This window comes from Dermochelys coriacea, chromosome 17 (genome assembly GCF_009764565.3).
Source record: "Dermochelys coriacea isolate rDerCor1 chromosome 17, rDerCor1.pri.v4, whole genome shotgun sequence".
NCBI lineage: Eukaryota > Metazoa > Chordata > Testudines > Dermochelyidae > Dermochelys > Dermochelys coriacea.
This window is the reverse complement of record NC_050084.1, coordinates 17,230,353-17,257,382: the sequence shown is the minus strand read 5'-3', so window position 1 is coordinate 17,257,382 and position 27,030 is coordinate 17,230,353. Positions and strand designations below refer to the sequence as shown.

Sequence of the window (27,030 nt, the reverse complement as noted above, 5' to 3'; positions counted from 1 at the left end):
ACACTCAGTTCCATTAGCTGCACTGCCTTCATGCTCCATATTATGGAAAGCTGACAAGTTTAGGTTTTGGACCACAGCAACTTTATCTTTAATCTCCTTCTCATCCACACAGCATAGCAGTTCAACCTCATCCATACAACTAAAAAAACCACACACCACTATTTCCTCGATAAACACTAATCCATCTTGACTTTTAGCAAACCTCACTTTATTCCCACATTTTCTAGCTTGTGCAATGTAGTTTTCTTTGCAGATCAATTCTTTTCTGTTCCCTATAGGCTCTGTACTTACTCCTAAACTTTTGAGGTAATCATTCATCTAGTGGGGTCTGGAGCCTTTCCCTACAAATTTCCCCCCTTGCTTGGGATGAAAGTTTCCGATTGAGTTTCTTCCAACCAGCTATACAAAAACTAAGCCTACTTCACAATTAAGTCACAGAGCTCTTTAGCCCAATTGATTTCTTTAATCCATTCCGTTGATTTCCCCAAGTCTGCTCTTTTGAAGTTTTAAAAAACAAACAAAAAAACCCCATCAGTTGATGACATGGTTTTGATTAGCCTTCTATTTCATTCTTACTGAATTGGCTCTTGATCCAAGGTTATTTCTGACAGCCAGCTCCAAGATGTTCTCACTCTGAAACCCATCACCACTTACTAAAACCAAAGTCTAAAACTGCACCACCTCTTGCTACTTCAGTGACAGCTTCATAAAGAAGAGACGGTCATCTATCACATCCACAGGTAAATGGGCCCTACCAGTGCTAGTAGCATTTATTCTCCAACCCTACCCAGGAAATTAAAGTCTCCCAGTATGGCATAATTCCCCAAAGTATTTCTTTAATATTTAAGAGATCACTATCCATATATGAAGTTTTGCCCCGTGAAATGAATGAAGCATAAACATGTATTGGCTCAGGTGAAAGCGCAAGACCTTGCCTAAAGGTTTTTTCAAAGTTGTCCTTGCACACAGAATGACCACCACCACCACAGCTTGAATCTCACATCCTGCAAGCTGAACTGGTTGCCACTCAGAATGCAGTCTTACTTGATAGCGTCAGATTGTTTTACCTATTTGAAAGGCAGTTCTATCAGAAGCAAGGACCATACTAGAATCCCATACAGAATGGCTAGACAGAGGAAATACATTTGCAGTTTCAGAAATCTAGGTACTGTTGGAAAACAGACTGAGAAATCTTGTATGGGAAGATGGAGGCTGATATTGTGGCCAAGTGGACTCAAACCAGTTTATAGCTCAAGGTGTCAGGAATGGAAGTCTCCAGTGGATGAAGGCAATGTTTACTAGTCCACTCAGAGAAATGTTTCCTTTTGTGCTTATCTTAATCTGATGGATATTTACCTGCTTTGAACCAGAAAGTCCTGAAGCTATACCAAGCAGCTTCTATCTACGGAAGTCAACCACCAGCATTCAAGCCATTAGATTCAGACCAATGTTCCCTCTCATTTTTCAGAGATGTGCAGAATGAATTGTGTGCAACACAACCTCCATATTGGTGCACATAAAATTCATATGGTGGGAGTAGGGCTGAGGGTTGAGCTGCAGGGGTGTCAGCTACCTGAGGGCTACTCGGGGAGGAGAGAGAATGAATTCCCCCCAGCTCTCTCCCTTGGCTGTGGCAGGTCTGGGATAGGGTAGAGGGAGGGGCATCTCTCCCCGCTTCAGCTTGAGTGATGCTTAATAGGCTGCTGTGTGGCCATGCAGCTTAGAGGGAACTCAGATGCAGACTGCAAATTTGGATGAAGGATTAGAGGATTTTGTGAAACCAGGTCCAGAAGAGGTGGTAACAATAGGTGGTTAACTGCAAGATGGAAGAGTTCCAAAAAAAAATAAATAAAAATCAAAACAGGTGTTGCCAACTGATGCTAGGAGTATCAAATGGTTGCCTCATCTCATCCTGCCAAAGGACTCTGGAAATTAGTGGAGATGGTGGGAAGGCCTATATGAAGCGGCTGCCCCAGTGAATCAGAAAAGCATCTTTGCTGGAGCTTGACTCATTCATCCAAGCAGATGTCGTCATATTTCGCCTTCTAGTTGGCCAAAGATATACATGAGTGGGAACCCAATACCCCAAAAGGATATGGCTCTCAAGTCCATTTGTGCATTAAAAGAGCTATTTCTTCTGATGTGAACCAGATTGTTGTGTCCCCCAATATATAGAGCTACAAAGGTTGATTTAGTTCTGAAGACACAGGTCCTACAGAAGAATTGCTTCCCGACAAGTTTTGATCATGCCCCTCCTTAGCATCATAGAAATGTAGGGCTGGAAGGGACCTCGGGAGGTCATCTAGTCCAGCCCCCGATGCTAAGGCAACACCAGGTATGCCTAGACCATCCCTCACAGGTGTTTGTCTAACTTGTTCTTAAAACCCACCAATGTTAGGGATTCTACAACCTCCCTTGGAAGCCTATTCCAGAGTTTACTAGCCTTATAGTTAGGAAATTGTAAGTCTCTCTTACTGCAAATTAAGCCCACTACTTCTTGTCCTACTTTCAGGAGACACGCCAGATAACTGTTCAGACCTCTTTACAGCAGCCCTTAATATATTAACCTGGGTTCTCCCCCTCCCACCAGTCCTGTCAAAACTAAACATGACCAGTTTTAGCCTTCCCTCATACATTAGGTTTTCTAAACCTTTTATTGTGTTGCTGTCCTCTGGACTTCTCAAGTTTGTCCATATCTTTCCTGAAGGGTAGGCAATTCTGGGCACCACAGTACCTCAAACTGAGGTCTCAGTGCTGAGCAGAGCATGACGATTATCTCCTGTGTCTTACATACAGCACGCCAGTTGACAAAGAATACTAGTCTTTCACACATGTTAAGTGCACCACATTGTTGACTCTTATTCAAGTTGTGATCCACTATAACCCCCCAGATCCTTTTCAGCAGTTATTCCCCATTTTGTAGTAGTGCAGTTGATTTTTCTTTCTGTAGTGAAGTACTTTGGGCTTGTTTTTGTTCAATTTTATCTTGTTGAATGCAGACCAGGTCTCCAATTTGTCAAGAGCCTGCTGAATTCCAATCCTGTCCTCCAAAGTGCTTGCAACCCCTCCCAGCTTAGGGTCATCTGCCAGTTTTAAAAGCATACTCCTCACCGGTTGATACACTGCTGCAGTATTGCCTGTCAGGATCTGAATATTTGCTCCCTTCCACAAGGGGTAGAAGCTATCTGCAGGTCTTATTTCAAAGATTCGTAAGATTGAGTCCACAGGGGACCCCATAGCCCAAGTCAGAGAGAGGTGCAGGTTTGCTCCTCAACTTTTCCTTTAGGAGTCAGACTCCTACAACCGCCTATAATTTCATACTGTATCTGCTCGGCTGAAAGACAAAGAGGGTCTGAAGTTAGAATGGTCTGAGGTGAACTCTGGCATTTGGTTTCAAGAAAGCCATGTGCCCTAGTCATTTGAGGCAGACTTAATGAAGTTATTGGATGAGCCTGGAGATATGATTGGTGAAAAAAAACGGTCATAAGAAAAGCTTTTGCCACTGTTGAGTAGGTGATTGCTCCTATGAGCTCCACTGACTGGGTGGGAATGTACACCTAAATAGGCATCACTTCTGGTTTGCTATCAACTCTGCACCTGTCATTTGCTGACAGTTGACAACCTGCGATACCATCAATCCTGGTATCCTCTATTGCATCTGGCTTGGTACTGAATGGAGGAGAATTTCCTTTCTGCTCGAGTCTGCAGTACCACTCTACCCTGGCACAAATCACCTTGTTTCCATCCACCTTTACAACATCTAGGCATTGACGATCTCTTCTGAACCCTGTCTCCTTGGCTAGATGTTTCACTCCTATCCATGGACACTAAATCCAGTAGAGTATAAAACTTTGGTTACTGGCCATGGAAAAATTACACCACTCTTTGTTGGAACTGACTTCTCATTGAGTCCCGCTACTCCATAGGGCATAGTACCACCCATAGGCAAGTTTTATTGTTTATCTTAACTTGTATCTTCTAGAAGCCCTTCTCTGGGAGCTGCTATTTTATCACCCAAGACACACAGGGAGGAGAGCTGAGGAAAAGGGACATCCCATTCTATCTAATCATAAGCATGAGGTGGACAGAGCTCAACTCCTGTGGACACCTCCTCCTTCACCTGACGTGCCTCAACATAGGATGCAATCCTGGCCATCTCATTCTCACTTTGTGGTTCCATATAGCTTGGGACATCTTGGTCCTATGCATGAATCCCTTATGTCACTGGAACCTCAAAACAATTCAGCTACCTCAACCCGAAGTTGCTCATGTGGAGGATCAAGACATGGAGGGTAACTGAACAAAGACCACTGACACAACTCTTTTGGTGCATAAAGTCTCTAATCCCCACAGCCTGGGGTTACCTCTCTAATATCTGGAGCATTTGCTGACTGTTTAAGGAGTGCACAACAGACTTTTGCTGGAACAGTTTCAAAGTCAGATGGTCCCTTCATCAGCTTTTTTAAATGCACCTCAAAACTGAGTGCACTTGAAAGGAGAACAGACTGTTCCATCTCATTGTCATGGGTGGTAAGAAGCTGAGTGGCATCTGGATTGCTCCACCCTTTATGCCCTTGAGAGGCATGAGGGCGTGTAAGGTACAGCTACTGCCTTCACAGATGCTGCTGGTTAGATTCTGAACTCATGCGTATCATGTGCGTATGCACTGGGGGTGGGAATCTATGTGGATACTTAAAAAGGCAGTTCCTTAAAGCTCACCACATGAGCTGAAATACCTACATCTCAAAAATAATGGAGATAAAGTTGGATTTATGTCCTTTGTTTTGTGTTGTATGAACAAGGCCTTAATCTTTCCTTGGAAGAAAGAGGCTATCAAATTTAAATACTTTTTGCTAACCAGAAAGAAAGTGAGTACTTGTGGCACCTTAGAGACTAACAAATTTATTAGAGCATAAGCTTTCGTGAGCTACAGCTCACATCGAATGCATCCGATGAAGTGAGCTGTAGCTCACGAAAGCTTATGCTCTAATAAATTTGCTAGTCTCTAAGGTGCCACAAGTACTCATTTTCTTTTTGCGAATACAGACTAACACGGCTGCTACTCTGAACCTTTGCTAACCAGGAGTTGCTTCCTAGATATCTGACATAAGACTTACATGATTCCCCCCCCCCCCCCCACTTACATGATTTCCCCCCTGGAAAATACTAAGTCCCATGTAAAAAGCCAAGCAGGATTTTAAATAAGGATATTCAAGCCTTTGACTTCTACAGAAGAGGTTAACCCCAATTTCTCTTCCTTTCAAGGTCATCTTTAGGATTCATTATGTCTAGTGGAGTATCCTAAATGAAGTTGTGATTACAGCTTTCTGTAAACATTAGTCCATTGTATCTATGGAGGGTTGCAGGATTGCATGTCCAGTGCCAAACCTACAACAAATCTAGAGAAATTGCAAATGGTCTTCTTGAGCATCGAGTTACAGTTCTAGATGTTTGGACCTCCAGCTCATAAAAGCCACATGCAGCTTCAGTTTCTTTACTGCCTTCCACTAGCACAAAGAAGCTGCAGGATTCAAATGTAGAAGGGATAGACGAGGACTAACTTCTTTACAGAGAAGTTCTTTACTAGATGACCTTCTGGGGTCCCTTCCAACCCTGATATTCTATGATTCTAAGTTAGTAACACTGCCACCACCACAACTCAAGCATGGGCTGATTAAATTCAGAACTGTTCGCCAAATAATCCAACCAGGATACTAAGCCAAGAAATTATGGTGCATTAATAGGTAATTGGTGTGAGTAACTTCGTGACGTAATATTTTTACTGTCCTTGTAAAACTATCTCAAAAAGGGCTTTAGACCTAGTAATCCCAGCATGTTCCTGGGCAGTACGATAATGTGAAAGGTGTGGTCATAACCAAATTAATTGGAACCAAAATGGCTTTCCCCCCCCATTACTTATCCCATAAAGATACTGTTAGTACTCCTGGGGGAATTCTGCAGAGTGTTTTAGAGTTCTGCATATTTGATTTGTCATAGCATCACACCAGTTACAATTATTTTGTTAAATTTCAAAATACCCGTCAAGTATGTCTAACAATAGAGACAACAAAAAGATTTCCCCCAGGAATATAGAGTTACAAAAACACTTAAGACAACCTAGTTCCTCTTATGCTTTTGTTGGTCCCTTCAGTCTGGGTGTGTGTCACACATGCCAGCTAGGCACATCTTGGGGGGGAACTCTACCCCTCCAGTCTCAGACACCCTCACCCCCCAGAGCCCAGCTATGCTCTCTCTCTCTACCCCCACCTCCCAAAGTCCAGGGATTCAGATAGAGAAACTACCCAAGGCTGGGTCCTGGGCTCATATGGAGTTTCCTGCACACCACCTCTTTCCCTCAGGACGTGCTGCAAACTGCCGTTGCCCAGAACCCTCAGCTCCCCATCTTTCTCCCCCTCCTCCTGCCAAGTGTCCTATATTTGCAAGCTGAAGAGGTGGGCCCAGTGCCCCTAGTGGCAGCCAGCAGCACCAATTATTCATAGGAAAATGAAATTCTTGCAGTTCATTAATTCTGTACAAATTCTGCATTGCAAAGTCACGTAGAATTCCCTGAAGAAGCAAGCAAGCAGTAAACTGCTTTACAGCAATCTCATGCACCTCACTATTAGAGATTGGTCTTCAGTGTTAGGCATTATAGAAACTGCTGTATTAAGTAGGAATGTGTGTATTGCTCTCCTTTCTGTATGTGCTGTCATCCACTTACATTGTTTATCACTTCTTAGGAGGATGACTTTTCCATCCTAGCCTCTTTCCCTGCCTGGAATGTCTTTCCTCTATCACCTCTTGTATTGTAAGGCAGAGACGGACCACGTAGAAGGAATTGTCTCATTTCCTACTCTCTCCTTTTCCGAGACATTGACATTTCCATCCTCTCAATTGCTTATGGATTGATTTTTAGGGAGGTATTGAAGACAACTAACTGAAATCTAGGCAGGGTGGATTTTTAAAAAAGTTTTAGACCAAAAGAGAGATTTTAAACAGATTAAATTAAAATAGGAATCAGCCTATGATGGTCCTAAACTTAATTTAAAAAAAATTTAAACTCAGTATAAAAACCCATAAGGCAGCATGTTGCCTGCTGAAGTTTTAAACTAGTGGAAGTCACTGGATAGGCACCTGGAACCAGTGTGTTGAAATGCTTTTGATAGCAGTAGCCTCTTCTGCAGGTGCAGAGAATATTTTCTTCATTTTAGTCTATTCTTCTAGATTGGTTCAATGACTAGTTAAAGTTAAGAAAACAAGTGGGAGTCGAAAAGGCAGGAAAGCTGGTTTTTCTTTTCCAATCTATGAAGAAAAATGAGATGAGACCGAGATAACTAGTTCAAAAATACTGAGGTTTGTGACCGGAAACAATAAGTACAATTCACTATAAATACAGCTGTTTCAAATACAAAATGGTTTTAGTAGACTCAAGTATCCAGCACAATATATACAAGTTTGTATTTAACTGAATTTGGATCTCTATACAAATAGTGCTGAACACTGTTAGTTAAAAGAAAAGGAGTACTTGTGGCACCTTGGAGACTAACAAATTTATTAGAGCATAAGCTTTCGTGAGCTACAGCTCACTTCATCGGATGCATCGTGAGCTGTAGCTCACGAAAGCTTATGCTCTAATAAATTTGTTAGTCTCTAAGGTGCCACAACTACTCCTTTTCTTTTTGCGAATACAGACTAACACGGCTGCTACTCTGAAACTGTTAGTTAAACCATCTAATAAATAATGCATAGTTCACCTATCTGAATATAAATGCAAGTTAAGCTATAGAATTGTTTAATTAAGTGTGTACTGTATCCTCATGATTAGCCAAATCAAAATACAGCCTTAGTCTAAAGGCTATGTTTAGTTGCAAATCAAGGTGTCTTAATAGTTGAAAGACAATGAGAATCAACCTTGTCCCCACCCCTCAAAGACTATGTACAAAAGACAATTAAAAATTTAAATCAAGGTTTCCTACCAACTTAAATTATTCAAATTGGAGATTTAATTTAATGCCCCCCCCCCCACTGTCTAAAGGAGCTACAAGGGCTCAGCATTTCTGAACTATCTGGCCCTTAGGCTTACAAGCTTAAAACTTACTCATTTTTTCCCCACAATTAAGCACTTGCATCTCTACATCCTCATTGACGAGATACTTCATGTCATGGGTTTCATGTCATCTGCTGGACTCCTCTCAAGCCTCTATCAATCTACCCTGCCAACATCCCATTCCCCCTCCCTGACTCTTTAAGCATCAGATTCAGACTCCTTGCCTTTCAGGTGAGCCTTGAGCACTGCTGTTGCTTAAGCTAGTAATGCAGTGGGGATACACCACTTGTTTTCTGCTAATCCAGCTACTGCACTGATCAGGTGTTATTCTGCACTGTGATCTCTCTCACTAGTTAAGCTAGCCTGAGCTAACTCTGCAGTAGAGACATGTCCATGGTCTAGCCTTTTCTTCAGGCATTAACTTCGGTCCTACAGGCTATGGAAGCAATAAGTGATTTTATTTAACAGAGAGTGGGTGGATGTGTTGTGCACGATAAGACTGAGGGAGAGCAAGTCAGAAAAATTTAATTTTGTGTTTGGTTGTGGGAGTGTTGCTGTCCTTGGTCACTCACTTTGCAGGAGTCCAATGTCTAGTCCGGGGTAGGCAACCTGTGACCAGTGTGCAAAAGGCGGCAGGCAAGCTGATTTTCAGTGGTACTCACATTGCCCGGGTCCCAGCCACTGGTCTGGGGAGACTATTTTATTTTAATTTTAAATGAAGCTTCTTAAACATTTTAAAAACTTTACTTTACATACAAATAGTTAAATTACAGATTTTTAGAAAGACCTTGTAAAATGTGTTACTGGCATGCAAAACCTTACATTAAGAGTGAATAAATGAAGACTTGGCATACCACTTCTAAGTGGTTATAGACTAGACCAGGGGTCGGCAACCTTTCGGAAGAGCTGGCTCCAACACTCATGAGCCATCATGGAGGACTAGCCAGTCCCATGGAGGACGCTGAATATCAGGCTCTCTTGACTCAGCTCTGAATTAACTCCCCACTGAACAGAGCAAAGCAACTGCAAGGAGAAGGGAGCAGGCACAGAGTGTTCATAGCAAGCTCTAATGCTGTGTCTTGTACTGGCTGGAACCTTTAGTGATTGAAGGACTCTGCATTTAAAGGCACCAGATGAAGACAACATATCTGTTTTACAGTGATTTATGTCAGTTCTCACCTGAGGTAGTTACTGCTTACAGATGGGGTAAGCTGTTCCTAAGCACAGATGCATGGGAGTTAGGGGAACTCCCATGAAACAGGGCCCAGTAGTGACTTGAACAAATTAAGGGGAAAAAAAAGGGGGGAGGTCCAATGCTTGAAGCCTCCCTGTACCACTAGGCAGCAGGAGTCAACCAATTATTGGTTTTAAGCACCTCACTTGTCTTCCTTGGCCTCTTGATTTGATTAGTTTTCTGTATTTAGGTTTCTGAAATTAAAGTTTGCAATTCTGTTTTAACTATAATCTTTGTGCCTCAATTAAGATGCAATTTACTTCTTTTGTCAGCATCTCAGCCTTCAGTTCCACAGTACAAAGTGTTTTTGGTATGTGCTGCACCTATGGAATCAGCCAGAAAGGAGCCTTTAATACAAGTATTGTATGGGCTGTGGCTATAGTTCAAGTGTTAATTAAATGCACACCAAACTACAAGCATTCCCCTACCTCATCATTACTGCCTTTATACAGTCCGAGAGCCCTTTATACAAAAAAGCAAAGCAGAGGTATCCAAGTGACTAAGCAGAAAGAGCCCCATGGCTAAATGCAGCAGCTATGTATGGCATTTAAACTTCTCAACTTCTACTCAGCCCACCACTGCACATGAATACTTCACTCAGAGCACTCTGCACTACATTCAAGAGTCATTACTCTGCTTAATACTAGATTTAAGAAGGTAGTTTCATTATTGAACAAGTTGTCTGAAGTAACTCATTAACAGGTTGTGGATTAAACCCAGGGCTAGAGATACCAGTCTACAGCCACTTATACAGCACTGTTGAAGACTAGGGTATAGACTACTGAAGTCTCATTTTCTAGTGGCTTGTATTTGCCATATCAAGCTGTGACTATTATCATAGCAGTTCTCAATTAAAGATATATTGGGATATAACTAAGATTTGAGTCTTCTGTTGCATCCCTTCTTTGTCTGCTCACCCCCCCCGCCCCCCATGACACAGCTACTGGTTCTCATTCTGAGTAGCTTTAGATTCTTAACTGCCACATGCTTAAGTAGTTTCCTGCTGCCACTAAAGCGTTCCTGGAACATGCCATAATGTCCATATCCACCCTGTGCTGGCTCAGTCCACAGACTGCAGAGATCTGGTCCAGTCAACAACATTGTCCTGTTAAATATAGCCTTTTGGAACAGTGTGTGCTATCCACTGTCCTGGGAACCTTTTCTGACCTGGTCCTCCGCTTGAGGAGTTTACCAAAAGCTAGTTGCCTGCCTGGGAGTCACTTCCAATGCCTCATTCCCCCATTCAGGGATTGGAATAATGTTTGTCTGCCTCAGAGCGTTTTGAGTTCTTGTACTCAGATTTGATTAGTACTTTTAATCCCTGGATTCTTCATGATCTTTGAATTTTATTTGACCAGCAATTGAAGGTTCAAGCCAACGGTGGTGCAAATGTACCTTCATGAATAAATGGTTTTATGCTGCTTTGAAGAAGTTATTTCAGACTCTTCTCATATCCCTTTCTACAGTCTGTTCCTGCAAAATATAGTTGGTTCACAGCAGATCATTTCATCAGGTTTTACTTCAGTAAGCAAGTCCTTCTGCAGGTTTAGATTTAGTAATAGTGATGTACCTACACTATCAGTAATCTGTTTGGTTTAAGTGAGATTTTATCTGTAAAGAGACTTGAGCTTGGAAGACCTGAGCTCTTTCAAGCTTACTGTTCAACTAGTAAATGCTAGACAAATTACTGATTCACTAATAAAAATTCAGATAGTTCCCAATTAAGTCACAAAACTGGCATATTGTAATGCTCTACATATGTGCCTGTCATAAAGGGAAGGGTAACCACCTTTCTGTATACAGTGCTATAAAAACCCTCCTGGCCAGAGGCAACATCCTGTTACCTGTAAAGGGTTAAGAAGCTCAGCTAACCTGGCTGGCACCTGACCCAAAGGACCAATAAGGGAACAAGATACTTTCAAATCTTGGGGGGGACAGGGGCTTTTGTTTATGCTTTGTTTAAGTTTTCTTCTCTTGGAACAGAGAGAGGCCAAACACAAATCCATCTTCTCCAACCCATCCTAATCCAAGTCTCCAATATTGCAACCAGTATAGGTAAGCCAGGCAAGGTGGATTAGTTTATCTTTTGTTTTATGTGAATTTTTCCTGTGTTAAGAGGGAGGTTTATTCCTGTTTTCTGTAACTTTAAGGTTTTACCTGGAGGGGCGGGGAATCCTCTCCATTTTGAATCTGAATACCCCGTAAAGTATTTTCCATCCTGATTTTACAGAGATGATTTTTACTTTTTTTTTTTAATAAGACTCTTCTTTTAAGAGCCTGACTGATTTCATTGTTCTTAAGATCCAAGGGTTTGGGTTTGTGTTCACCTGTATGAATTAGTGAGGATCATCAACCCTTCCCCAGGAAAGGAGATATAGGGTTTGGGGGGATATTTTTGAGAAAGACTCAGGACCATTTTAATGATACAAACTAGGCTACAACACTGTATTACACAACCCTTATTTCACTAGTTGAGAGGAGGAGCTTTAACCTAAAGCTACCAGGCAAGCAATTAGCTGGTAGCTGAACTCATCACAACACAAGCAACTCATGCAAGACCAGGATGGATTCTTAAAAAAAAAAAAATTCCATGATTAAAATCGAGACTCCCTGACTAGTGATTTAAATCCATTTCTGACAGTCGGCTGCTTATCTGTTTGGAGACAAAGCAACCATTACTGTGGAATGCTGGGGGGAGTAGCGGGAGTCTGCTGTCTGACCTTACAAGACAACATGCTTACATACTCAGCCCCCCAAAAACTCACTCCCCCCACACACACACTCCTGTCACACTCCACCCCACCCCCATTTGGGAAGTTCCTTGCAGTCACTTGCATGCTGGTATAGCTGCCCACAATGCACTGCTCCCAATGCCACTACAAGTGCTGCAAATATGGCCACGCTAGTGCGCTTGAAGCTATCAGTGTGCACAGTGCTTTCTCTGCTGCTCTCTCCGAAGGCTGGTTTAACTCAAAGTGTTCTACAGCTGCAAGTGTAGCCATGCCCTAAGCTGATCTACAGAGGGACAGTTAGAAGATTCCTTGAGCAACTCAGGAACACAGAAGGCTTACAGGCCAAGAGCCACCCAATAAACACCACAAATAAATTTGTTAGTCTCTAAGGTGTCACAAGTCCTTTCTTTTTGAGAATACAGACTAACATGGCTGCTACTCGAAACCTAGTAGATAACAGACCCATATTAGACAAGAAGCAGTGGAATCCACAACAGAATAGAACTGATCCACTGTAAGACAAAAGAAAGTTAGTATTATCACAGCAAATTAGTTAATGTAGCACCTACTGCAAAAGTAGAAGACAAGACTTAAGCCAACCTTGGTTTTACCTCACTGCATTTAGTTTGTGTTTCTGTACAGTACTAGTTTCTGAAGCTGAAATGTGGCCAGGAAAGCTTTCAACTAATCCTGAGTGTCCTGTTATCATGATACTTCTCTGTGGCTTAGTCTAGTCAAGTCCCTAAACAGCTAAATCAGGCCATTGTGAAGGTTGCCTTGAAGCACTCCTATTCATATTTCCATCCTCAATACACAACCACCATCTTGTATTTCTTATTTGAGAAAATCCTTTAAGTGCGAAGAATGGCATAGGACCACTACTGGTTAGTTTCCTCTATCTTCCTTTAGGAGAAAAGATCAAAAATTAAAGGGGAGATTTTATAGTTACCCCCTCCCTTCCATCTTTGAGGGAGTACAAGTTGACAGATGTATGCCCCCCAAATCAGAGAGCAAATCAGGGGATTAGGAAAAAAGAGTTAGGATGAACCTCTGAAGGCCTTTATCACATGTAAGCATTCTAGGTTCAAAACAGCCATTTGAATCATCTGGTCTTGTTTTTCCAGAAAGCAAGATAATTCACTTGATCACATTTCCACAAGGTTTACCACTAGTAATAACCAAGTCTGACATTTTAGTTGATTTGCCTGCAAGGAGGAAACGGGCAAAAGTTACAGCCTATTGCAACCAGTAAATTTAGGAAACAGATTAAGGTAGTCACAAATCCAAATCCTTAGAAGTTGCAAAAGGAATTGTCTTACTATCTCATCTCAGATTATCTGAGTGTCTTTGGTGTAAATCCATAATATACTTGTTATCAAAGTGGTCAAACCCACTGATTTTCAGAGTATGAAACTTGAGCCAGCATCCATTTATGCTGTTCTACATAATAGCATGCATTCCAGGGAATCCACCCATCAGGAGTGGGATGACAGCACACAGGAATATGCCATAGAGATGTTAACAACCTAGCACTCTGCCCGAAAATACCAAAAACAAAAGCCACACAACCATAGCACCAGCAACATTTCCCATAATGACAGGTTTCAGAGTAGCAGCCATGTTAGTCTGTATTCGCAAAAAGAAAAGGAGTACTTGTGGCACCTTAGAGACTAAAATTTATTTGAGCATAAGCTTGTGAGCTACAGCTCACTTCTTATGCTCAAATAAATTTGTTAGTCTCTAAGGTGCCACAAGTACTCCTTTTCTATTTCCCATAACATGCACAAGAGAACTCAAAGGCACCTTTTCCCCTTGCTAACAACCAGATACTAAACCTGTTATTCATAGTTGTAGGCTGCATTGTGATTCAGAACTGCTGTAAGACAAGTTGATTCTCTCTTCAAGCAACTCTTCAGAATACAGTTTGTGAATATCAGATTTGAGTCACTGAGGCTAGCTTGACTAGCCAGTTTCAGCTCTCAAGTATTTAGTTGATTTCCTACAGGAAATCACATTACAACCTTCTTGTTCAGAAGTTATAAACTACTTTTACCAATTTCTACCCAAGGCCAGCAAAAGCATTACTATCATTTGAGTAATTTGTTATTAGGAGATCCAGTTATTTCTATGGAATCCTATTACATTTAGATAGCTATACTTAGTGTTCTTACAGGGGCTAGATATCTGGTCAGCGCTCCAGTTGATCTACCCTGGACTCGGAGAGCAGAAGGGAAGTTTATGCCTAATAAGCATGTGTTGCAGGGTGGCTTAGATCACCAAATCAGAAGGTCCTGCCTTTGGCAATATCAAATAGATCTTGCCAAAGCTCAGTCTGAGGGAAGGTTTACACTACCACCTTAAGTTGATCTAATTTACATTGTCCAAGTGTGTGGGGCAACTGGGGGGTGGGGGGGGGAGGAAAGACACCCCCGAGCGACAAAAGTTAGTGACTTAAGCGCTGTCTGCACCAGCGCAGTGTCAGCAGGAGATGCTCTCCCATCAGTATAGAGCATCTTCACCAGACATGCTGCAGCTGCGCCAATGTAGTGCTTCTAGCGTAGACCTACCCTAAGAAAAGCATGAATTCCACTGGCACAGTGGCCTATTCCTACCACTACCTGAAAGGATGTACAAGTAGAAGCAAAGTTACAGTATGAAAAAAGCACGAGAGATAGATTGGGTAGGACTGATATTAAATCGCTACACAAATTGGTTAAACACAATTAGTTTACACATCAATTCTAAGATCAAGCATAAGATACGAGAACTCTCCTTCCCACTATTTTCATATTTACTCTGGTTGACATTTCTATTATTCCACTAACCCTACACTTCACTGAAAGGCGTTTCAGAGAGGTAAGCAAAAGTTACTTCCAGTTTCAATTTAACTAACTGGGTTCTCAATACCAGCAATAGTGACAAAGTTGCATCAAAAGGATCTGGCATGAGTTAAGATGAGTGCATAAAAAGTTAGTGTTATTTCTGCAGAAATAGTTCAGACATGCTTTAGAACCATGATTTCAAGGCCAAGTTAAGACGCTGAAAATGTCCCAGCAAGGGTGCCTAGATCAAGAGATGAGAGTTTGAAGCAGCAATTCTACAAGAAGGAAAATGATCCAGAATACTGGTATTTCTGGCAGAGATAAGAGTTTAATTTATGAGGACCAGTTATTTTCAGTTGGGATGTTTAAAGCTGTAGAACTACAGCTTTGAAAGAAAAAAAGCTTAAAACAAATGCCTATTTAATCCTTTCTGAACTGGAGAAGTTATGTTTTCCATTAGAAAGACACAAGACAGCACAAGCAGAAGGCAGTTATAAAAAAGTATTTTTTAAAAAAAATAATTAAGGAAAGCTGGACCAAGCATAATGAAGTTATATTCAAAAAGAAACTATGATACAAGCACATTTCTGAATCAGTTAGCTGTTTTAGCAACATTAAAGAGGAGACTGAATTTTTGCCATCTTCATGAACAGGTAGGTACCTGGAAGTCAGGCCATCTCAAGAAATTTGGGTGAAAAGACACCCAAAAGTTAATCTGCCTAATAGTATCAAAATAAAAAATTTCTTCATTGTAGGCACCGAGAAGGCACTATGATTGTTCCTCATTCCACAGTATCTCGTTAGTACTTCATCACTTGATTATTACCTCTTCTGTTCATTCCCTCTGGAGCACCCAGCATTGGCCACTGTCAGAAGACAGGGTACTGGGCTAGACCCAGTACATCCGGTATGTTCTCAGTGAGATGTCTTGTACAAGCCTTAGATACTTTTCATCTTTTTCCATCTATTCATGTAGTTTTCCAACTTCTACTATTCTCCAGGAGCAGGTGAAGAAATCACCACCATCAGAAGTCTAGAGTTATTCATACTTCAGGTATTACAACTCAAAAGAAAAGGGTATATATGCTTCTCTTACCGTTTTTTGTGGTGTGAAGAGGAAGAGAAAAAGAGTTCTTAATGGTCACCTTGGTTCCTGTCACCAACAGAAATTAGGAAAGCCAACCAGAACAGGGTTGAGTTGGCTGTGTTGATGTGTGGACACTTAGCTCCCTTTCCATCAAGGAGAATTACTAGCGTTAATTAAGTTATATTCCTGGACAAAGGATTTGCTGGGCAGGAAAGGCCACTGGAGTCAAAAAGCCCATCCACTAAAGTTTAGTTCCTATTTTGTCACTATTCCCTCTCTGGTACAGCTGTCCCAGAAATACGGCTGCTCTGGTGATGATAGTAATTAGTGCTTCCCCTTCAAAAAACAAAATCAGAGTTGGACAATACCAACTATGTTATATCTGCCTGTCCCATCTAAAATAAGGTTTGTCATGTTAAGTTTGACTATTAATATTGTTACACAATAGGACTTTAGTCAAGATTTGACAGCTTCTTGTATTAGTCCAGGATCTAGTTGATATACTGAAAGTACATGCACATTGTAACATTGATAGCGTTTATAATCTGATATGTGAAATGTGAAAAGTTAATTTATTGCTTCCGTCAATGCATCCTTTACAAAAAGCAGGACTGTCTAAGTCCACATTGAAGAGAGACAGACAAGATCTATTAGCATCTTAGAGAAGGTGGAAAGAGGAAGAAAGTTGGATATGAAATCAGATATATTCACATCTGAAGTCAGGTTGAGAAGTTAGGCTCAACACATATACAGCTTTATATGTTAGTGTTATCCAGGACAAGAAAAGGGTTAGCACTTGACTATGACTATTACTTTCATACAGGCAAGAGGATCGCCCTGTCAGCTGACAGGAGCATTGGCAGCAGCTCAAGTTACAGCACTACTGGGAACCAGCATTCTGGTAGCTAGACTTCCCACAACACAAAAGATAACCAGGGTAGTATATTGTTGCAGATTGTACATGAGTGCCTACAGCTTTCCCTATTGTCCTTACATCATAATCAGATTTAATTAATGGTTTTGCTCAAGTTTGTATTTTTTTTTTTTTAAGAAAAAAGTTCCATCTTCCCCACTAGCTAGAATGTCTTACTTTAAAGCTAGTGATACCCTGGTCCAAATCCGCTCTTGGATACATACAGCACAAACCAGTTTCTGTTGAAGTTTACAGTACTTTCCCACAGATCGGGGGTGGGAGGAGGGAAACTATTTCATATACCAAGTACTTTGCTACCAGTAGAAGGAAAATGGATGGATCTTCTTAAAAAAAAAATATCTTAGAAGGATGGATACTAAGAAGAGTCCTAGGGGCTTATAATAGCTATCTATGACCTCACTTCTCTCACCTAACTGCATTCGAGAATGCAGTTAATCTCTATCCCACTCCTTGCCCTACTGATGGCTCTTAGATCCACTAATTGTTTCTCTACCTTCAGCTCTCCCACCTCACCCACCCCTTGCTCCAAGTCTAACAGCTCTGATTCAGACCTCCTGTGCTCAGGTACCACTACTTAAAAGGATATGGGTATGATCTAGAGCTATTTTACCAAAAACTTTGGTCACAAAGCATCTCAGACATGCATTTGCTGTCTTTACTCAGCCCCTTCCCTGAATCCCATCCTGTGATGCACCAGCCTTCCCACTATGCATAGCACTGAGTGTAAAGTATTAGTCCCACCAGAAGCAAACAGTAATATCAGAATATTAATATGTTACATTTTGTTTGGAGATAAAGCAAATATTGTGGGTGTGAAAAAATGAAACTGAGACTTGGAAGGAGGCAGCCAACAGTTGGTCAGATGACAAACAAATCAAGTCCAAGCTCTCTGCATTAGGATTTCAAGTGGCCTGCTATCAAAGAGAGCACTGTCTGAGAGTCTCAAGTTTGCTTTTTAGAAATCCCATCCCTGCTATCAAAATGTGGAGAAGTGTCCTACTTGTCAAAATGATGATCACCCAAAGAAATAACTTCCAAGACTCCAAGGTTCCTTTACCTCCAACGTTTAGACATCTACCATAGGTTCAGCGCCACAGAATCCTACAATGGGAACCCACACAGGGAAGGGCTACCAGCTGCATCATCATATAACACTGTGGGTTAGGTCTGTTCCAAGTACTATTATAGAGAATTTGCAGTTACTCCCAATTCTGTTGAATTAGTGATGGCAATGGTGACAAGTTTTAAAGTTGTCTCACTAGCTGTCTTTTAAAAACTGACCTTTCAAATAAGCAGGATTTCATCAACAGAAAGATCATGTAAGCGAAGCCCAAAGCACTGAAACCAATTCTACCTGTCCACTCAAGCATACCCATTCTCTGAAGTTACCCATACTTTTCTCTTGTTAGCCCTATACTGGAGCAACCCAGGATTTCCGAGACTCCTTACAGAAATCAAATCTACCTAGTTTCTTCACCTTTCTTTCAAGAAATCCAATATCAAATTATGCAATCTTCAGGAGTAATGCCATCAAAATAATATGGTACTGTGTATATTGATTTAGGCCATCATTTGGTCTTGTAACTCTTAAGTTACATAATATATAACCAAGAAATTTTGGTTTGGGATCAGAAGCCATGTCTTTGAGGCATTTGATTATTCATTTGTGTCAAATAAGCATCGGTGACTCGAAGCAGAAAATTGGAGAATTCTCAACCTAACAAGTCTTTATTGCAGTTACTGAGCTTCGCAATTATTACAAAAAGACCACTTGCACTACATACACTCAACAGCTATCCGCAAAAGGATGCGAACAACTAAGTCCTTCTTCTAAGGAGCTATAGGATTTCTGGACAAGTCTATACCTATCAAGATTAATGTATCTCAGCAGGCACTCACACCGAGTGTGGACACCATAAGATTTTCAGTACTGCGAAAGGGAACAGATACACATTTAACATTGCTATCGCCAACACTTAGTTTTAGCCACATTATGCACCGGACACCTTCCTTACAAGTTCCCCCCCCCCCCCCCCCCACACACACACACACACACACACCATCTTTAAGGAATTATATACTAGTTAACATTGTTACACAGGTTTAGTTTACCAGACAGACAGGATTCATTAAGTCAGTGATCACACAGGAACTTGGTTTTTAATCTGCTTAGCAGCTGGAGTTCAAACCTTAGAGGAGCCTGGGGTTGAACTCTAGTTGCTAACCTGAATTAAAAGCCTGGTTTTCACCCTTATTTTAACTAGGATGACCAGACATGCCAATATAATTGGGATTCTCCCAATATTAGGGGCTTTGTCTTATATATGCAACTAAACCCCTCCCACCTACCCCCAAAAAGTGTCCCCATTTTCAACACTTGCTATCTGGTCACCCTAGTTTTAACTCACATTACATTGCAAAAGAATGCATGAACTCAGGTTAGCTAGACATACCCTCTAAAAGTGAGACACACAGAGCAGGAAGTTGCATTTTAAAAAAGTTTATATAAAACATTCTAAAAACTGCTTATGTCGCAAGCTAGACATTAATACTAGAAGAGAGCTACCCGTCATCTTGTTCCCTCATTCTTCTAATGAAGGACTGCCCTGGTACACATGATTTCTATTGCTTCCCCCCTCAGTCTAATTCCAGCAATTCCTCTGACACTAGAGCTACACTTTGGTTTCCATTGTCACTGAATGACTCCTTCCCCTGTGCGACTCCTCCACTTACTAAAGCCTCCTTTGTCAGAGTATAGTTATACTTAGTGCAATATATTTCCTTATGATGTGAAGCAATTTTTTTTTTTTGCTCAAGACAAGAAAAAGGCCATTAGGTTTGACTAAAAAAAAAACACCTTAGTCAAATACCAGGTAAATCTGTTTTTAAAGATGATTACTTCATTCTGGTAGCAGGAAACTAGAGGGATCAAGAGGGAGCATGTGCTCCGTAGGGGAGGGAGGAGAGAGAAAATGACACGCCGCTTGCTGCAGCCGACACAGCCACAACTGCTGGATCATTGCTCTTTAAATCTGGCAGCGAGCGGCACATGGAGCTGCATTGTGAGGCCAGCCGCCCGGGCGGCCCCGCGCATGCTCGGCGCTGCCGCCGGGACAGGCCGAGCCGAGCCAGGTCCCCTTGTATCAGCAGCAGTGGCTGAGGCACACTGGGCTAGCCATGCGAGGCTGGTCAGGCCAGGGACAAAGGAAGGGGGAGGGGAGATCGAGACGCGAGTCAGAAAGTGACCCAAGCAGCGACCCCGACCTTTCCTATCGCCCCCCCCCCTCCCCCAGGATACCTGGGGCAGAGCCGGATCTCGCTACCTTCTTCCATCCCGCGCCCTCAACCCCAGCCCCCTACCCTCACTTGGCACCACACGCCTCCAGCCCAGACCCCGGGCCTGTCAGATTTCCACCCCCCGCTTTCCCCCGAGCCTCCTACTTTAGAGCTTAAAACAAAAGAAGGGGGAGGAAGATGCCCACCCTTCCCCGCAGGAGGGGGGAGCGCCATGCCCGCTGCTCCGGGGGAAAGAGGGGCTGTGACAGCTGCAGCCCTTCTGATCCTCCCCATAAGTGGGGGGGGGACGACTCAACCTCAGCCCCCCAGAGACAAGCCAAGCGATCGCCTCCTGGAGCTTCGTTACCGAGCAGCACCCCAGCCTAGCAGGGGGGAGACCCTGGGCACGTTCACGGGGGACCCGCAAGGGAATCCCTCAAATCCTCTTTAAGCCCCGCCCCGAGAGAGCACAAGGAGACCCCCCCATCCGCCTGCCACCGGGGGGGGCGGGAAGAGAAAGATTCCAACGCGCCCGACGGCGACCTCCAGCCCCCCCAAGCACCCCAGACTGAGCCCCTCCCCCGCTTCCACCACGCAGCTCCCCTCCTCCCCCCGGCGGCCTACTTCCCTCAGCTCCCGGCGTGGGGGGGGGGGGAAGAAGAGGTGCCCCATCTACCCTCCTCCCCCCCCCCGCCTGTCCACACAGCCGGGCCCGTAACTCCCCCCCCCCACCCTCATGCTCCCGCCCCCCACCGCCAGCTCCCGTCCGCCCCAGGCCCGACGCAGCTTGCCCCCCTGAGCAGGGCGCCCGGACCGCCGCCCCCAGCCCGGGCCCCAGCCCCCAGCCCGGCTACCTGCTAGTTGCCTCCGCAGTAGCAGGGCGGACTGGAGCTCCGTCATTCTCCCCCTCTCTGCCCGGGGAGGGAGTCCGAGCGGCGGCGAGGAGGCGGCGGCGGCGAACGAACTGGCCGGCGGCGGCGGCGAGTCCCCCTCACGCCGCCCGCTCCGGGCCCCCGCGGGGTCTGGCTCCGCGCCGGGCGCCGCCGTAGCACACAAGCTCCCTAACCGGGGCTTAAGCCCGTCGCTCCGCGTCTGCCGCTCACTCGCTACCTCCCCCCGCCCTCCCGGAATTTCACTGCACTCAGGGCCCCGGCGCGCAAGCGCACTCCCCACAACCAGGCTCCGGCGGCCGGCCGCCCCGCGTCGCCATCTTGGGGAGGGGGTCCAGGTGGAGCCACCCCCGCCGCCATTTTGAGAAGGTCAGGCGATGGCCCTCACTCTAACCTGGAGAAGGCGGCGGCCCACGCGTGGTGCTGCTGTTGAACCTGGCAGTGGCCCACAGCCAGGAGGACGCCCAGTTCCTCCCGTCGTGGAGCGGGGTCTTTCCCTCCTGCATCTTCCTGATAGCATGTCTGGGGGACACAGCTCTCCCGAGTGAAGCCCAGCCCAGCCCAGCAGCCTCCTGAGGCCATGCGTGCCTGGCAGTGGGGAGCCGCGACCCAGCGGAGTTACCTCAGCAGCTCAAGAGAAGGGGGCAGGACAGTTGCACTGCATTTCCACCAGCACTGATTATTCAAAGGGGTGCAGCAAAAAAGGACTGCCCCTAGATAACGAGCCACCAAACCCCTGCAGCCCTCAGCCTACCCAAGTACCACCTCCTCCAAAGCCCCTGAAAATGACATGGGTTTTCAATGTGAGGCCAGACGAGGGCAAACGCCTAGGGAAATGGCTGCGGCTAGAAGGAAACTGTTCTTTCTCTCTACCCTGTGTGGGAGCGCTGCAAAGTGTATGTACTTTCGCTTATTGATTGTGTGATGTGAGCTTTCTCTGAATGAGCTCAAGGAAATGAAGTAGCACAGGACAAGCTCAGTCACCAGCTCTGGCTCTCCTGGGTCAGCCCAGAACAACGGTACTCTGCGCCTGGGGTTATGGAAGCTAGGCTGGGCAATAAGGGGAAAGATTATAAAAGAGGTAGCCCCCCCGGTAATTCCTTGAGAAAACATAAAATCTATTAAGAAAAGGAGTACTTGTGGCACCTTAGAGACTAACAAATTTATTTGAGCATAAGCTCACGAAAGCTTATGCTCAAATAAATTTGTTAGTCTCTAAGGTGCCACAAGTACTCCTTTTCTTTTTGTGAATACAGACTAACCCGGCTGCTAATCTGAAATAAAATCGATTGTGTTGCTTTATAGTTGAAGGGAATGGGAATGGTCGTAGGGTCTCTATATGAAACATCTAGGAAGAGGTTTAAAACAACAATTAAAGGGCTGAGGAAAGGGCCTTGGGAGCATGGAAGTGGTCTGAAGGGAAGTGATTTAAGATAGAAATCCGGTAAATCTGGAAAAAGTAAGAGCTGCTTATGTGATTGTCTCAAAGGGTTGTTGGAGCCCTTAGAAGAGGTGCAGGCCTCTATGCTGAATAGTGAAGGCTTTGGGGTGTTTTGTTGGATTCTTATTATTTATATTGTTTATTTAATCCTGTAAGAAGTGGAGTCTTTGTGAATTACACAACTAATGAGGAGAAACTGAGGAAGTAGCTGTCTTTCTACAAAGATAAGGCAAACTACATTTGCAAAGGGCTTTACTTTGTGATGGCTCTCTAAAATAAATAAATAGGTCCTTTTCCCCCCAAAAAAGTCTCCTAGTACTATGGAAAATACTTTTCTTATTGATGGAAGGGCACTACAGTTGGGGTTGGCCACAGAGTGTGAGTCAGTAATTTTCTAAGGGAAAGCCACATCAGAGGGGGAAATCTCGCCTTGAGTTCTGAAAGTGGAAAGGTGTGCAGCGAGTTTCACTACTATTGCTTCCTATCTCGTCACTCTGCCTCACTGAAGTTCTAAGGCTTACATGGCATTAGCTCAAGTCATCTATATCCAAGGTAACTTCTCTTGAGGTAGTCTAGTGAGACCAGTCAAATTGCACAGAGTGGTTATATTAGCTGCACAGAGCAGCTGAATCCTGGCTGTTTTACTAGCTCAAGATTCAGAAGCATTCGAACTTCAACCCATGCACCCAATAAGCCAGTTAGCGCAAATTTAAAGCACCTCTTCAGTTGTGCCAGAAATGTGTGTGTGTGTAGATGGGAATCTGGTTAGGGGCATCCCTGGACTTACTCCTCAAGCTAATGCTGCAGTGAAGCTAACCCCACATGTGGCCTGAAAGCTGGCAATTCAGCTTCAGTAGTGCATTGGTCATTCTAGCACTACCCCTCCTCCCCCCATTACTCCTGCTATCGCTCTACTGATCTTTGTGATCAAGGCTTGGTCCTCTTATGTAATTCAACTGAGATAACACAAGAATTTCCAACACAGATGAAATATACCCTCTTTCTTTCCTTCACCAATATTGTTATCATCAGAGGGAATCACACGGAGGGGATAGAGAGCTGAGACCTATTGTGAGGGGTAGAAATGGCCACCCATTCATTGGGATGTAGACTCTGATCCCAAAACTTATTTCACACAGCTCCCAACCTGCAATGCTTTGTCAGTTTCATTCAGTTCTTAAAAACAATATTTAATTTTTATGTTAAAAGTCTCTAGTGTGGGAGTTCATTTTGCACTTTATAGTGCTAAGCAATGAGATACTTTTGATGAGCTATGCTGGGAATTGGGATGGGGTCCAGAATGCAGTGATACTGCAACAGTTGCAGGGAATATTTTTTATGAGCCTGCTATACTGGTAACCCTGAAACATAATAGGTAACGTGGATGTGTTGGTATAATTCTTAAATGTAGAAAGGACTTCAGCAAACCCATTGTTAAGCAGGACCATTGTTGTAAATTTACTCCAGATTAGCCAATCCAGACTGAGATATTGAATGTTTCTCAGGTCAGTGGGTTAATAGTTAAAAATGTGGTAAGATATGTATTAAATCTTTAATGAAAAAATCTCAAACTCTAAAGGTAAGGAGGATTTTTGATAGAGTAGATCAGAAATATGTCAATAATAGTCAGGGCTATTCTAAATTTTAATTATATAATTCATGTCATAAAGTTAATTGAAACAGAATTTCAAGGTTCTGACAAGAAGACAAAGACCAAAGTCAGAACTTGTCTCATACACAAACACCAGTGGTATGACCCAAAGCAGTGTGTATGGGAAACCTTTTGCTTGATGTTAAATGTTGCTGGATTTGGAGGGCGGAGGGGGCGTGGCTGGATGGCTCAGGTGAATGGTAATAGGAGTTGTTTTTAAACTCCGTTTGAGTTAACATTATGATGGCTGGTGGTACACAACATGCAAAATGAGTTGGTGGTGTTAGAGAAGTTCATATTTCAGCTGTTCTTATCATGAGAAACCATCACCACAGTGAGCACATACTGACACTGTTGTTAGCAGACTTGGAGACAGTGTGTTGTGAACTACCCACTCGCACGGAGAAGTGGTCACTCCAACTCAGAGATAGGGCATGTTTGTGGGGAGCATAAGTGAAGCTTGTATGGATTCTATATATGTTCTGTGCATAAAAGGAAGCTTTCATTCTCAATGCCAGTCAAGCCAGTACTCCGTTAATTCAAGTTTCTGTTCTAGATGTCAATCCAGACATGAGTACATATTTCTGACAAGTCTATTACTAGATTGCAGTTCCAAGAACACTTCTGTAGCCTATTACAATATAACCCAAATCATACAGTACCTAGCCCTGAGGTCACTTGTTGGCAAAGTGTTCTTTCTTAACCATGGGGAGTTTCATGGGGATGACTTGTGAAACGGGCTCTCAGGGCCGGGCCCCACAGTGCCTACACAGACACTGTGCCACCCTAACTACATTGACCTAAACACTATGCCTCTCGTGGAGGTGGACTTATTAGGTCAGTATAGTGGGGGACTTGCACTGCTGGAAGCAATGCTGTAGTGTAGATACTTAGACTTGGGTCGACCTCAGCTGCCTTACATCGACCTAACTCTGTAATAAGAACAGGAGTACTTGTGGCACCTTAGAGACTAACAAATTTATTAGAGCATAAGCTTTCGTGGCTACAGCCCACTTCATTGGATGCATAAAATGGAACATATAGTAAGAAGATGCCATATAAACTGTAAGAGGCTAATTAATTAAGATGCGCTATTATCAGTAGGAGAAAAAAAACTTTTGTAGTGATAATCAATATGGCCCACTGTAATGTAGACCTGGCCTTAGTAGAAGTAACAAGGATTGTTTGGTCAGAAGCTGAGGGTAATGATCTTTCCCTTGCACCATCACAGCTATCTGCAGGGGGCAGATTAGGGAAAAGTGGTGTGCTTACCACACCTAACTTCTGTATACTCATGACACCAAATGACACTCTTCTCTTAGTAAAAAGAAAAGGAGTACTTGTGGCACCTTAGAGACTAACAAATTTATTAGAGCATAAGCTTTCGTGAGCTACAGCTCACTTCATCGGATGCATCCGATGAAGTGAGCTGTAGCTCACGAAAGCTTATGCTCTAATAAATTTGTTAGTCTCTAAGGTGCCACAAGTACTCCTTTTCTTTTTGCGAATACAGACTAACACGGCTGCTACTCTGAAACCTATCTTCTCTTAGTAGATAGCATAGATCTCTGTATTCGCAAAAAGAAAAGGAGTACTTGTGGCACCTTAGAGACTAACAAATTTATTTGAGCATAAGCTTTCGTGAGCTACAGCTCACTTTGCAAATACAGACTAACACGGCTGCTACTCTGAAACCTGTAATGCAAATGTATTTCATGCATACTGAGATCAATGAAATGAAATTTAAATTGCATAATTGATAACTATCATTAGGCTTAAAACTTAATCCCATTGAGACAAATGAGAGCATGTCATACTTCTTATTGTTTCAAACTGTTTGCAGATTTGAGCAGTCCCCACTGCGTCAGTATACATCCAGCTCACAATCTGAAGTTTTTGTTACATAAATATTAAACAAACAAACAAAAAACCCCTGTAGTCCTTATAGTTAGAAAGGCTTAGGTTCTCATACCCAAGCAGTCACCAGGGGAAAGGACCATTTTGCTGCGCTGCTGTAAGCAAGCCCACTCTAAGCCTTTACCTTTTTATAGTGCATTCCTTAGCACTGGTATCTGAGTGACTAAACCTGAATGAGCTTATGTGTGTGATGAGGGCCAAATTTGCTCCTGAGAGATAGTATGAGGGCAGCATTTGGCCTCCACCTTGCAAGCATACTCAGCTTCATGCCAAAAGCAAGTGTTCTGCAAACTCTTCTGTCAGTGAGGGCTCAGGGGAAAAGAATAGAGCAGAGCACTGGGTTCTTCCATATACAACACCCTATTTCAGGGATTTATACAATGGCTTGAATAACAGCACAGCAAGGTCTAAAAGCTGTGTTATTTTTCTGCTTAAACTTGATCGGTAAATAAAGTGGGAAGCTGGACCCTAGGACCAGTACTAAGTATGGTCAGAACTACTTTATCTAAGTTCATACCCACTCCTGCATAGCAGGTTCAAAAGTTCAACTCCTACTCAAATGTTGGTGGGTTCATGTTCCACTGGGAAGAGCAGGAGGGGTAGCCAATGAAAAATAGAGCAGAGAGCAGGCACAGTGGCAAACTGTAAGGGAAAAAAGTGTTGCACCTACTACAGCACATCCCTTAATATAGTGAACCTCACTGAAATATCTGTTGTTTATTTGTATCGCCATAGTGCTTAGATGCCCCAACTAAGATCAGAGTCCTGTTGAGCTAATCCTGCATAAACAAGTACTAAGACATTTCCCTGTAGAGTTTAGAGTCCTAATAGATGACATAGACAAAGGGTGGGAAGAGAAACAATCACATTGTGCTGAAGCGATTTGCCCAAGATCTTACAGCAGCCTGTGTTGGAGCAAGAAATAGAAGCTGGGTCTGACTCCCAATCCAGTGCCCCATTGACTCTTGTCTTATGCCCATGCCTCAACACACACAGGGC

The 27,030-nt window shown here is 43.3% G+C and overlaps 1 protein-coding gene across 1 annotated transcript in view; it reads right to left on the bottom strand.

Moving 5' to 3' along the window:
* Positions 1-21,382, bottom strand: part of UBE2G1 (ubiquitin conjugating enzyme E2 G1) — a 41,397-nt gene extending 20,015 nt beyond the window's left edge. The window contains exon 1 of the mRNA XM_038375818.2: positions 20,987-21,382. Within this exon, the coding sequence (XP_038231746.1) occupies positions 20,987-21,032 (46 nt within the window). The 5' untranslated portion in view covers positions 21,033-21,382. The remainder of the gene's footprint in view (positions 1-20,986) is intronic.
* Positions 21,383-27,030: the final 5,648 nt, after the last annotated feature.